This window comes from Petaurus breviceps, unplaced genomic scaffold (assembly GCF_028583685.1).
Source record: "Petaurus breviceps papuanus isolate PSGF00001 unplaced genomic scaffold, PetGlider_PUasm1.0 68, whole genome shotgun sequence".
In the NCBI taxonomy this organism is placed as follows: Eukaryota; Metazoa; Chordata; class Mammalia; order Diprotodontia; family Petauridae; genus Petaurus; species Petaurus breviceps.
Genome location: NW_027186452.1, coordinates 199,663 through 213,697, shown reverse-complemented (window position 1 = coordinate 213,697; position 14,035 = coordinate 199,663). Strand labels below are relative to the sequence as shown.

The 14,035-nt window shown below is 38.0% G+C and overlaps 1 protein-coding gene across 2 annotated transcripts in view; it reads right to left on the bottom strand.

Moving 5' to 3' along the window:
• PPP2R5C (protein phosphatase 2 regulatory subunit B'gamma) overlaps positions 1-14,035 on the bottom strand; it is a 228,199-nt gene that overhangs the window by 168,491 nt on the left and 45,673 nt on the right. For both annotated transcript variants that reach the window (XM_069104189.1, XM_069104187.1), the window contains exon 3: positions 8,233-8,392. In XM_069104189.1, coding sequence (XP_068960290.1) covers positions 8,233-8,392 — 160 coding nt within the window. The remainder of the gene's footprint in view (positions 1-8,232; positions 8,393-14,035) is intronic.

The window sequence follows — 14,035 nt, the reverse complement described above, 5'->3', positions numbered from 1 at the left end:
ATATGGATTTTATTTGACTGTACTCATTTGTGGGTTTGGTTGGAGGGTGAATGGGAAGTGACGGATTTTTTTAAAAAAGGAAAGAGAACCACTAAAACATTTTTTTGAAAGACAGGAACATGGTAATTTTGTTTTTGTTAAAGATTCAACTACAAAAATTTACAACTGCTCAGAGGCTTTTTCCTAACCTAGAGCAAATAAAAGTATGACAATAGGGTGGCTAGGTGGCACAGTGAATAGAGCACTAACCCTGGAGTCAGGAGGACCTGAGCTCAAATCCAGCCTCAGACACTTAACACTTACTAGCCGTGTGACCTTGGGCAAGTCACTTAACCCCGAGGAACCATAGAAGCTGAGAGCCAGCTCCAAGTCAAGCTGAAAGAAAACTTTACTTGGATACTGTGTACTGACTGAGAAGATTATGATTTACTGTGACCTAGGGGAACAGAATAACTTAGACCTTTGTACTTTGTGTCCCTTAAGGAGGCAAGCCTCCTTAGGAATGACTGAATTAAGGACTTAATAAATGATTGTACTTTGTTGAAAACTATTGTGACCACTGGTGAAAACTATGTGGCCATTTTAGTGATAAGTCACTGTGAATGCTATTTTTTAATTTTCTGTTTAACACTGTGAATACTGTCCCTTGATTTACTGTAAATGTTTTGCTCTGATTTGTTATTGAATAGAGTGTTCACCATACTATGTAATCAGAACCTTGAAAGCACAGCAGTCATTCTCTGGAAAGCTGCTCCTGCATGGCTTTTCACCCAAAGAAAGATGAAAAGGAATCATATGCTAAGAAATATTTACAGCATCTTTTTTTGTAGTAGCACAGAACTGGGGAATGGATGAGTGGATAATGTAATATGAATGTAATGGATTGCTATTACACTATAGGAAAAGATGGACAGGACTAACTGAATGCTTAAAACCATGGCTAGTCCTCTAGAAAAAAGATGGGGAAAAGGCAAAAATTGGAATACATGAAATGAAGTACATGAATCTTTCACTTCTTTTCATCTATCAACCCCTTGGGATGTCTCCCGTCTCTTCAACTCTTCCTTTACCCCAGTCTCTGAGAATCAGGTAGCCCTTCTTTTACAAGGTCAACACATCTGGCCTTGATTCCATCTCCTCCCATTTCACTCTTCTTCATCTTCAATCACGCCCATTTATTGTTTCTTTCCTTGCTGCTTACAAACATGCTTGTCTCCCCCACCCTTAAAAAATCTTTACTAAGGGGCGGCCAGGTAGCACAGCGAGTAAAAGCACCGGTCCCAGTGTCCAGTGTCGGGATGACCTGGGATAGAATCCGGGCTCAGACACTTAGCACCTACCCAGAAACACCTGGTTGTGTAACCTTGAGCAAGTTACTTAACCCCAATTGCTCATTAAAAAAAAATCTTTATTAGACCCTATCTCCCTCTAGCTATCATTCTCTCCTCCCTTTCTCAGTCAAATTCCTAGAAAAACCTACTTATATTATACTTATATTTTTGTTGTCTCCACTTCTCATTGCAATCTAGCCTCAGTCCATTCTCTCCAACTTACAAATGATTTTTTAAAAAATAAAATGATTTGTATCAATAGTTTATTTTTACACTGCTTGTATCACTCCCACCCCCCCCCAGCCAAATGATTTCTTAATTTCTAGCTCTGATGATCTTCTCTCAGTCTTCATACTTAATTTCTCTGCAGAATGACACTGTTGATCACCCTCTTCTCTTAGATACTCTCTCTGTTGGGTTTTCATGACATTGCTCTCTCCTGGTTCTCTTCCTACTTGTCAGGTCTGTCATTTTCAATCTCTGTACCCTAGGGCTCTCTTGGAGTCTTTTTCTCTATATATACACAGTCTTTGTGACCACATTAGTGCTCGTGGAAATGGCTCATAGCTATACCTATCTATCTAAACTACAGTCTTTCTCCTGACACTGAACTACTTACTGGGTATTTCAAAATGAATGTCCCAAAGACAAGTGAAATTCAATATGAACAAAATAAACCCCACTGTCTTTCATTCTAAAATCCATTCCGAACCTTTTCTAATTTTCTTGAACATAACACTGTCTCCTTCCATTCTACCAGGTTTACAATTTCAGCACTGCTCTAGACCCTTAACTCTCCCTCACTCCACATATCCAATAAGTTACCAAAATTTCCCTTTCCTACCTCCCTGACATCTCATATCCATTTCTTTCTTGGAAATCACATGGCCATTACATTAGTTTAGACTCTCACCATCTCTCATCTAAACTACTTTAAAGTCTCCTACTTGGTTTCCTGGTCCTAAGTCTTTCCCCATTCTAACATATCTTTTCCATATAATGATTCTTCTTACGGTGCAGGTCTGACTCAAACTCAGTGGCTTCAAACTGCCTCTTAGATAAAATATAAACTCTTGTCTAGCTTTAAATCCCTGTGATAACCTGATCTCACCTTACTTTTCCAGCTTCACTATGTGTTGTACCTCCTTCCTATGGCTCTCTGGTCTAGCCCAACTGGCTTCTTGTTATCCCTTACACATGGTACTCTATCTCTCGTCTCTGTGCTCTTGCACTGGCTGTCTCCCGTGCCTGGAATGTCTTCTACCTCATCTCTGGGTCATACAATCCCTGTCTTCTTCCAAGGCTCAGCTTAAGTACTGCCTTCTTCTACATGAACTTTCCTGACTCCCCAACTCCCTGTCCTAAATAATCTTGTATTTATTTTGTTTATACTCTATGTGGGTGTTGTCTGTCCCTACAGAATGTGAACTCCTGGAAAGCAGGGATTACTTCACTTTTGTCTTTGTACATCCAGTGCCTAGCACGGTGTCTGGCACATGTAGACAAGAACGGCTTGATGACCAATTGTGCTTCCCTTTCTCCCTCTTCCTCTTTCGTAAAATGAGGATCACCGTAACCACAGTGCTTTGATTAGAATGCGTGCTCCTTGAGAGCCGGGACTAATTTTCACCTTTCTTTGTATCCTCACGGCTTACAATGCCCAGCACACTAGAAACGCTTAACCTACCTCACAAAACTGTGTTGAAACTAAAGTGAGATAACAGATGTAAAATGTTTTGCAGGTGGAAGGTGGAATAAAGCATACATTTTCAGACATGACCAATGTTTTTATTTGTTTGCCTGATTGTATTTATTTCTTACAAGGTAGAATTCTATATATATGCAGGTGAGAAATACAGAAACCAGAGTCAGGGGACCCATGACAGAAAGTATTTGAATGAAGATCAATGGAAATGGAAATAGAAATAATAATGCCATGGACATATATTACTGAAATTTTATGGAGAAGATTAAAATAAATGAAATGTTTGGGAAACAGAAACCTGGCATGCAAGCATAATACAGTGGTGAGGAGGGACTTCCACTAACCAGACATGTGGTAGAGCTTTCTGTTCCCAGCAGAACAATTAATAATTTCTTAGCTGGCCTTAATAGTAATTTTATTCTTCAAGAAGGGAAATTACAAGGGCGCAGCTAGGTGGCACAGTGAATAGAGCACCAGCCCTAGAGTCAGGAGGATCTGAGTTCAAATCTGACCTCAGACACTTAACACAAAAACTAGCCATATGACCTTGGGCAAGTCACTTAACCCCAGTTGCCCCCCAAAAAGCAAAAAAAAAAAAAAAGGGAAACTACTTGGGTCAGCTAGGTGGTGCAGTGAATAGAGCCCAAGCCATGGAGTCAGGAGGACCTGAGTTCAAATTTGACCTCAGACACTTGATCACACTTACCAGCTGTGTGACCGTGGGCAAGTCACTTAACCCCAGTTGTCTTGCCTTCTCCCCCCCCCCCCAATAAAAAGAGAAACTACTAGATATGTTCCTCATCAATAAGAAAAAATTTGTTACTAGAAGAGAAATTGTAGGAGGGGGAGAAATGACTATTTTCGAAATTTGTAAGACAGAAAGAAAAGAAAGCTGGGCATGGTGGCAGAGACTTCTTGTACATTTACCCCATGAACCTCGACTCCCTGTGAAATGAAGAGACTACACTAGGCTATCTCTGCAGTAATATTTTATAAATATGAGTTGTTTTTTAAAAAAATATATGCCATAATTTACAAAACATTTAAACTAAAAACTAAAGTGCAAGCTGTTCCCCCTTCTCCCATCCCACTCAGAACCCACCCTTTGTTATTTATGGGGAAAAAAAGCAAGCCAGCCGCTAATCTCAAACAAAGTATCAAGAAAAAAGAAAATGTGTAAGATTTAATGAAGTCTTTTCTTTTCTGTGCACTAATAAAGATGGTATGCTATTTATGGACTCCTCTGATTATACTATGCATCCCCTTCTAGATACAAACGTCCTCAGTAAACACCATAAACTACATGTACGTCACTGGAGGACCAACCCAGCGAACTCTGAAGAGGCTGGTCATCAGGATGGCATCAGGGGATACATTCTTCTGCAGCAGCAACTCTATTAAATGCTTGAGTGGCTGGCTGCAACATGTGCATTTGTTTGGAGACTGAAGGAGAAAAAGGTGCTTATTCATAATGCCAAAATCAAGAATCTTTATGGTACTGAAGTAAATATTTTTAAAAAGTCATATAAATTATGGAATCTGTCAGGGGATAACTGTTACTTGTATTGATTCATTAAGAAAAAAGTCTTTAAGGCAAAACTTAATTGCAACAAATTATACATGTATACTTTGGTCAAGGCAATTCGATTGTACGGCTAAAAATAGGTTTCCTGGTGTTCTGATGTCCACACCTTAACTTTCATCCTAAGACTACAGGGACAGAATGACTTTTTAAATAGCAAACAAGTGAAGTAGGAAGATAAATGAGTAAATATGTAAAACTCTTACTTTATAATGTGCCCATAAGTATTCTAAAATGCCAAAACTGGATACAATTTAATTTCACCCATGAGACAACTACAAATCAGTATAATCACTTCCTTAATGACCATTAGACTATTATAATGTTTCAAGTATACAATAAAACTAATCTTCGTAAAATTTTAAGAATTTTTACAAATTCAACTTGTCTGACTTAAGACATTAAGTAATGTCATACTGAAAAAAATGTTAAGTATGATTTAACTTAACATTTAATTAATTAATAATTTAATTAACATTTATTAATGTTAAAAAAAAAGAAAAAAGAAAAAAAAAGCCTTTTCCAATTTACTATTCACAGAACTTCATGCTTATTATCCTATCATCAACAATTATTTTCAGCTAAAAAAAGTACCAGGCCATTTATAGCAAACAAAAGCACTTAGGATTTTTTTCTCTGGTTTTCACAAGTATGGTAACACCCAAGATCTAACCATTATCTATAACTTCCTTAATCAAGAATACTGACATTTCTCTTATCTGATCATAACCTTCTATTTACATGATGCTGAAGGAACTGAAAGAAGTTCACAACTGTGCTGATTAGACACACTATAAATTCATGTTAGCCAACTTCAACTGGACCCTCACTGTAGTAAGGGAATCCTTTGATTCCTTAATGAGTTCCTATCTCACTTCTTGCTATTTAATTCTTCTCTCTCCTCAAACCTTCTATACCTTCCTCTCTCCCCATTCGCTAAGCTGAGAATCTTACCTTTTTTACTTTACTGAGAAAATTGAGGTTATTTGCCCTCTTCTTTCTTTCTCTTCATGCCAAACCCCTTGAAATCATCCCTTATTCTCTCCTCCCCACGTCCCTACTCTCTCAGAAAAAGGTGGCTCTCCTCCTTGCCAGCAACAGTTCTTTATCTGTGCCCTAGCTCCCATCTCCCCTAATCTTTTCCAGCAGACTGCACCCTCCATCATCTCTCCCACTCTTTATTCTTGTCTCTATTACTCTATTTCAAACTTCTCTACTGCCTTCAGATATTCCCAAGTCTCCCTATCCTTAAAAATAACATTTGATAGACTTTACCATGTCCTCAAACTATCTCTCATTCCTTTCTCAACCAAATTCCTAGGAGAAAAAAATTATCTAGACTTGTTGCCTCCACATTTTCTCTCATTCATCCATTGGCAACCTTGCTTCCACCCTCATCACAAGACAAATGGTCCTCCAAAATAACCAACAATCTCTTGTCAAATCTCATCTTTTCTAAGTCCTAATTCTTTTCAACCTATTTGCTTCATTTGACACTGTGGCTCATACTCTCCTATATTCTCTTCAGTTTTTGTAACAGTGCTTTCTCCAGGTTCTGTTTGACCATTCCTCCTCAGTCTCCTGTTGCGGGCTCACCACCTACACCATGCCCCAAAATTATGGTGGTGCTTATGGTGTACCTGAAGACTTTCTTAAGGTCCTCTTCTCTCTACACATTTTCTCTTCACAATCTCATCAGCTCTCAGGGGTTTAATTAACTATGCAGACGACTCTCAAATCAACATCTCTAGCAACAGCTTTTCCCTGGAGCTTTGATCTTGTATCACCAATTGCCTGATGGACATTTCAGATAGGATCCAAGTTCAAAATGTTCAAACTGAGCTCATTATCTTTGCCCCCAACCTCACTGTTCTTCCACACCCTCTATTTCTACTGAAGGGACCACCAGTTTTCTAATATTCTAAGTATCTCCTAGGATAATAGGGGTTTTATCATCAACTCCTCCCTCCCTCTCATTCCACATCTCTGATCAGTTGTAAGATTTTGCTGTCTCTACTTCCACCACACCTCTCAAGTCTGATCTCTTTTCTCTATTGTCATAGCCAAGCACCTTCACCTTAACTTTGGGCTCTCTTCATCCCTCGACTATATTATTACAACAGCCTCCTGCTCAGGTTGCTCTCTCTCCGCGCCCCCCCCCCCTTTCGTATGATGAACAAGGTCACATCCTAAATATAAGCCTCATATGTAAAATTAGGGAGCTAGACTAGGTGATCTTTGAAGTTCCTACCAGTTCTAAACATATGATCCTATGATCTGTAACCAGTGGACATCATAATACTTGTATCAAAAAGTTTGAAGAGTTGTGAGGAAAGTACTTTGTAAGTTTTAAAGTACTACATAAAGGTGAGCTGTCATTGTTATCTCTCCAAACAGTTCACAATTCTGCAGTACTGTAAGGTTTATGAAGCACGTTCTTCCCAATAACCATGTGCAGTAGGGAGCGTCTAAATGAGAAGGTATTATTAAAAAAAAAAAATAGGGTGGCTAGGTGGCGCAGTGAATAGAGCACCGGCCTCAGAGTCAGGAGGACCTGAGTTCAAATCCAGCCTCAGATACTTAACACAAAAACTAGCCCCATGTGACCTTGGGCAAATCACTTAACCCCAATTGCCGTCCAAAAAGCAAAAAAAGGAAAAAAACATCAACCTTACATATTCCAAAAATATTATTTTAGCAAGTATTAACACCCATTAGCTATTCCTTCCTCAATATGGTTTGAGTAGAATGTGTATACAAGTACTATACTGAGGTATTCCAAAGTAAATATTATCTTTATTTTGAGGTGCTTATTTAGTCAAGCTAGTGAGGGATAGCATGATGGTGGAAATGGATCCTGAAAGAATTTTCTTTCCTACACATAATACATTTTTCATGAAAAAAGCAGGCATTATTTTTGTTTTCTTACATGAATATATACATATATATATACATCTATATCAATCTATATGAAAACAAAGTTCTACTTAACTTTCAAACCATTAATAAATAAGTAGTCTGTTAGCACTAACCCAGAAAATTTTCTATAATCCTTACAGAATCTTAAAACAATTTGGCAGAACTATTTACAAATGTCAAAAGACTAAAATTTAGTCAACAATTATGAGTTAGTTACAAGTACTTAGCACAGATTTTTAAAAAAACTATAGATGCATGACAGTAAAATTTCTTCTTTGAGAAAACAAATTTATGAATTTCCATTGTTCTTACAAACCACCAATGAATAATCTTAAATTTTCCTTAATAATCCACTTTTGTCCACAGTGGAAAAAAAAAAGAGAAGCAACCAAAAAATCCCTTACTTTTCTCCTTAATGTTGTTTTTAATGAAAACATCTACAATACACTTATGACTATATTTTCATCTTTAGTAGCTATTCGACTTTTACCTACTTATGAAACATTTTTGTTAAAATAAGTTTAAATTATAATATAAATTAGAGAAATATTTTAATTCAGTCTAAAATAGAGATTGAAAGAAGGAAGTTTTATGAAATACAAAAAGAATCACAAATGATAGGAAAAGATCATTAATATTCTTTTTTCTTTCCCCTAAAAGATAAACATTAACAAAATAAAAATAACAAAAAGTACCTTTTAAAGCTGGTAGTTTTTGTAGTTCTCTGTTATTGCTAACATTAAACCTTGAATTACTTAGGCGTTTTTCTTTCTTCACTACAGGTTGTGGAGCAGGTAGTTTCATTTTAGACAATGATGTTTGGGAAGGAATAATGCTGTTTTTCCTGTTAGAAATCTGTTTTCAAGATAAAAACAAAACAAAAATACACGTTTAAAAGCTGTTCTTGTACTTTGAAGCACAAAGATTCAGAAAATTTTTTAGTTAGACTGTCTCATTCCTTTAATAATTATTTCACTATACTCCAAGTTAAACATTCTCTTCTAAGGACTACTGTTTGCACCTCTACTTTCAACCACTCATGATTTTCAAAAAAGTGCTTACTTATTTTGCAAAACCTTTTATTGAGCCCCCTGACAAAACCCTTTTATCAGATAAATATGGTTTCTGATATCTAAACCAGAGAGAAATAAGGCAAAGAATAAACCACACTTGCTAATGATACTGATTTTGCATACTGATGCAAAAAATTTAAAGAAAATATTAACAATGAGAATAGTAATATATCCAAAAAAATTATTTCATGACCAACTTTACTGATACTAGAAAGGCAATGATGATTCAATATTAGGAAAACAATTATCAAGAACAAAAATCCAAGGTTTATATAGGCATAGAAATGTCTGACAAAATAATGCTTTATTTTATAAACAAATTTTATAAACAAAATTATGGTTAAAACCCTAAAAGTTACAGATATGGGAGGATCCTAATTTTAATAGGATCAAAGGTAAACATCTAAAACCAAAATCTAATTATCTGTGGGGGTTTCTTGGCTTTGCTGTTACCTTCTCCAGCTCATTTTACAGATGAGGAAAATGAGGCAAACAGTTAAGTGACTTGCAGAGGATCACAGTTTGTAAGAGTCTGAGATGGGATTTGAACTCATGAAGATTAATCTTCCTGATTCCAAGCTCAGTGTACCACCTAGCTGCCCTGAATGATGTAGCAGGATATCAAATAAATCCACAAAAAGAATCAGTACACAACACTGTAGTAATAAAAAGGGGGGGGGGGGGCAGTGTGCTATGGTGGCTAGCAAGCTGGCTATGGATTCAAGACCAGAGTTTAAGCCCCACCTCTGATAAAATTGGTTTTTAGTAAATACCTCCCGGTATTTAGCCTTTCAGTGCCTCAGACAACCCTCTAAGAATAAAAGTTGCAGGAGACTATCAATAAACATTCAATCAACCAGCATTTATTAAGTACCTATGCCCGTGTCAGATCTTTTTTAGTAAAAAAAACTGAGGCAGTGAGGGGGGGCAGTGGATAGAGCACTGGACCTGGAGTCAGGAAGACCCGAGCTCAAATCCAGCCTCAGATACTCACTAAGCTATGTGACCTTGAACAAATCACTTCACCTGTTTGCTTTAATCCACTAGAGAAGGACATGGCAAATCACTCCAGTAACTTTGCCAAGAAAATTCCATGGATAGAATGTCTGTGGTGAAGTTGGACATTAACTAAATGACTAAACAACAACAAATGTGCCTGGCACAGAGAAGACCAAGACAAAAAATGAAAGAGCTCAAGTCCTTGAAAAGCTTATGTTCTATCAGGGTAGCCGATGTGTATGGGTATTTATGTATAGAATTATATATATATGTATATATATTTATTTCTATATATATTCTAAAAAATGAATACAAGGAAGAGAGGGAAGGAGGATCCTAAACGTGGAGGGGAGGGCAGGAAGCAAGGATTCATGAGGAAGGCGGTACTTGAAGAGCACTTTGAAGGAAGAGAGGGGTTCTATGGTGTGGAGATAAAGTGCTTTCCAGTTAGGGGGGATGGCCAGTACAAAGGCATAAACATGATGATAGTTTAAGTCTGGATCAAAAAAAAAAAAAACCAAACCAGGGAGAAAATGATAGAAACTTCATACAAAGTATCAACAGAACATATAAAATTTCTGGGAGTTACTCTTCCAAGACACATTTATAACTCCTATAAACACAACCACAAAATTCTCTGAACAAAAATAAAGGCAGAAATTTATTCTTCATGGCTAGCTCATGTACCAATAAAATAAAATTACTATATTAAATTAATTTACAGATTTAGTACTAAGTTGAAATGCCAAGGAATTAAACTTTACAGAACTAGACAAAATAAAATTCATTTGTAAGAATAAAATCTTTTAGAATCTCAAAAGGAAATAATGAAAAATGCAAGAATAAGGAGGGCATAGCACTAATAGGTCTAAAACTATAATAAAGTAGTAGTCCTCAAAAATATTTGGTGCTATTTTAAAAACAGATCAGCATTTATTAATTACATACCATGCAAGGTTGTCCTTTGTTTTCAAAGAGGACCATGACACCAGGGAGGTGATGCCATGATGTACACATGAATTGGATTTAAGTGAGGTAGGGCTGTGCAAAGTCAAAAGCCAGACTTTCTTCTCCTCCAGAACCATCTGGGTTCAGTGGCAACATATAAATCAGGATGACTGGAGATAGCCCTGGATACAGTGGGAGAACTTGGCCTTTTTAAGCTAAGGTTTTTAACAGGTCTCAGTTTGACAGAGACAACGCCCATGCCCATTCGGTGATTAAGGTAGGCAAGAAATGAGACAGAACCAGCTCTTTTACCCTATTAAAAAAAAAATCAATCTGGGAGGAGAAGGCAGCCAAAACAGAAACAATTGCTATTTACTTTCACTTTGAGCCAATCAGGGCCCAAACAACAACAAAGTGGGGTTTGGGCTGTGACCTATTGTTGGGTCAATCAATGAGAGCCAGAGTGATTTGGGTTTAAGGCATGGTCCTAAAGAAAGAAATCTAGCCTTTAAATCCCAAGAAATCTTGCTAGGTTTCAGAGATCAAAATTTCATTCCTATGGGCAGGGAGAGGGTAGGAGAGGGAAGGGCTGTGGTACTCAACTGGCCAGTTCCAGTTGGGTCCCCAGTGGAGCAGTCCTCAAAATTATTTGGTACTGTTTAAAAAGTAGATCAGAGGAAGGGACTAGATAAATTTCAGAAAGTTACTATGGTAAGCAAAATATTTGATCCAGCACTCAGATAATTCCTGGGTGATCTGCTCCAAAAAAAGGTATTTTTGGTGACAGAGGCTTCTGCTTTGAAGCCTGCTCCTGAAAGTATTCTTTTGAGATGAAGCCCCATAAGGAAATACCCAACTGCAGATGCAAAATTCTTACCTAAATTATCTATTCTGTGCTACTTCCAGGATATGACAGACTATCTAAAACCTCTCTAAATAATGATGAGAAAACTCAAAAGTCCTATTCCTTTGTCTCATTGATCTATAAAAACCTTGTTCAAAGAATCAATAAACAGGAGCTCTTCCTTCAACTACCCATATGGCCTGGTTCATTCTCATTCACATCTCCAACCATGCTTAGTGCTGGACACTGAGCTGCTCGTGGCAGCTAAGAGTATTTTATAATCATTCATTCAATAAACATTAATTAAATACTGTGCAAGTTACTATGTAAGGTTCTCAGGATACAAGACAAAAATGAATAATTCCCACATGCTGAAGGTTCTTATATTATGAGGGTTGTGGGAGGAAATAAAAAGAGATAAATAAATACAAAATAATTAAGGAGGAAGAAAAAGACGACAAAAATTATGGGGCAGTATTCCACATACCACTCCCAATGGTGCTGTTTTTCTCTGAGTCCCTTTCATCTTTCTCGCCATACATTCTTTCTCAATGATCACATCTGACATCCAAATCTACGTATCCAGCCCAAATTTCTATCCCAAACTCCACCTGAAGAGAGGATGGTTAGAAAAGCAGCTTTTTGTTCTGCATTAATCATACTCACAAAACCATCAATATCTGGTATATAGCTATAACTTATGAAATGACTACTGGGGATATAAGGAAAGGTAAAAGTGTGTTGTCTTGGAGGTCACAGTCTAATGGGGGACAGACTATGCAAACAAGTGTATACAACCAAGCTATATACAGGATACATTTTAAATAATCAACCGAGAGAAGTCATTTGTAATAAGGGGGAGAGGTAGGGGCTTCTCCTAGGTTGGATTTCAGCTAAGACTAGAATGAAGGAAGCCAGGAAAGCCAGGTGGTAAAAATGAGAGAGTACATCCAAAACATAGAAGACAGTCAAAGAAAATGCCCGGAGTCAGGAGACTATGGAATACCTTGTTTGAGGGGTACCAAGGAGGCCTGGGCCACTGAATTGCACTGGAGTACTTGGAAGGTAGTGGGTGTATGAAGACTGGAAAAGTGGAGGGGGGTAGGGCAGGTTATAAAGGGCTTTGAATGCCAAACAGAGAATTTTATTTCTTGGAGGAGGTAGAAAGCCACTGCACTGGGAGGGTGGGGGTGTGTATGATATAGTTAGACCTGAATTTTAGGAAGATCACTTTAATAGTTGAGTATAGAATGTACTGGAGAGGATAGAAACATGAAGCAGGGAGACCAATCAGCAGGCTATTGCAAGGAGGGAGGTGATGAGGGTCTGAACCAAGGTAGTAGCAATGTCAGAAGAGAGAAAGGGATGGATGCAAGAGATGTCAAAAAGGTAAAATTAACAGGCCTTGGCAACATATTGGATACGGGGAATGTATGAAAGAAAAATAAGTTGGTTTTTTTAAGCAATTGGGGTTAAGTAACTTGCTCAAGGTTACATGGCCAGTTATTTCTGGGTGTGGTGCTAAGTATCTGAGCACGGATTCAATCCCAGGTCATCCTGACTCTGGGGCCCGTGCTCTTACTCACTGCGCCACCTGGCTGCCCCTAAGCAATTGGGGTTAAGTAACTTCCTCAAGGTTACATGGCCAGGTGTTTATGGGTGGGTGCTAAGTATCTGAGCCTGGATTCGATCCCAGGTCATCGCGACTCTGGGGCCGGTGCTCTTACTTGCTGTGCTACCTGGCCACCCCGAAAAGTTTTAATTTAAACAATTATGTAGCTTCTCCTCATGCCCATCAAATGGGGAAGGGAGGAGGAAATTTTAAAAAGAAACAAGAGGGTTACATTAATATTCTGCTGGTAATGCTGTAAACTGATATGATCATTCTGAAAAACAGTTTGGAGCCTCATACAAGACAAGCCACTAACCTGTTTATAACCTAAAATCACACCCCAAAGAGATCTATGACAAAAATAAAAAGGTCTTATGGATAAGCATAATAGGGATGGGAATTTAAAGAGATCTTCGCACCTTGCCCCAAGATTTTGAGGCCCTCATTTGAGGGGGAGAAGGATGGGGTACTTGTGCCCAAGTCCCCACCCTAAGCTATTGTTTTATGTGCAAAGTTTTTCTATTATCCCTGTGATACTGTTGCAAAGTTCTATTGACACCAGTTTTTCCACCAGTTATCCCTAAACTCTCATTTATTGTTAAGGTATTTTTGCTATGTAAGGGACATGAAAGATTTTGGGGTCAAATGTAATGGGAATGGGAATCTGAAGATCTTCCCTGTCCCTTAATAGATCTAGGGGGGAATTTGAAGACTCATCCTGCTTTTGAAAGTAAACTCTGCCCCCTAATAGGCTGAATGTAATCATGTGGAGCTTGTGATGGAAGGACTTTGCTGAAGGGTACAGCAGAGCCCACAGAAAGCTTCCCTGCTATGAAAATAAACTCTACCCCCATAGGCTGAATGTAGCCGCATGGAGCCTGTGGTGGGAGGAGTTTGCTGAAGGGAAGCAGAGCCCACAGGAAGCAGGAAATCAGAGCCAGAGAGATGGTAGGAGAGAGAGGAAGTTGAGGTAAGGAGATAGAGAGGTTTGTGAGTAAATATTGATCTCGTATTGATTTGTG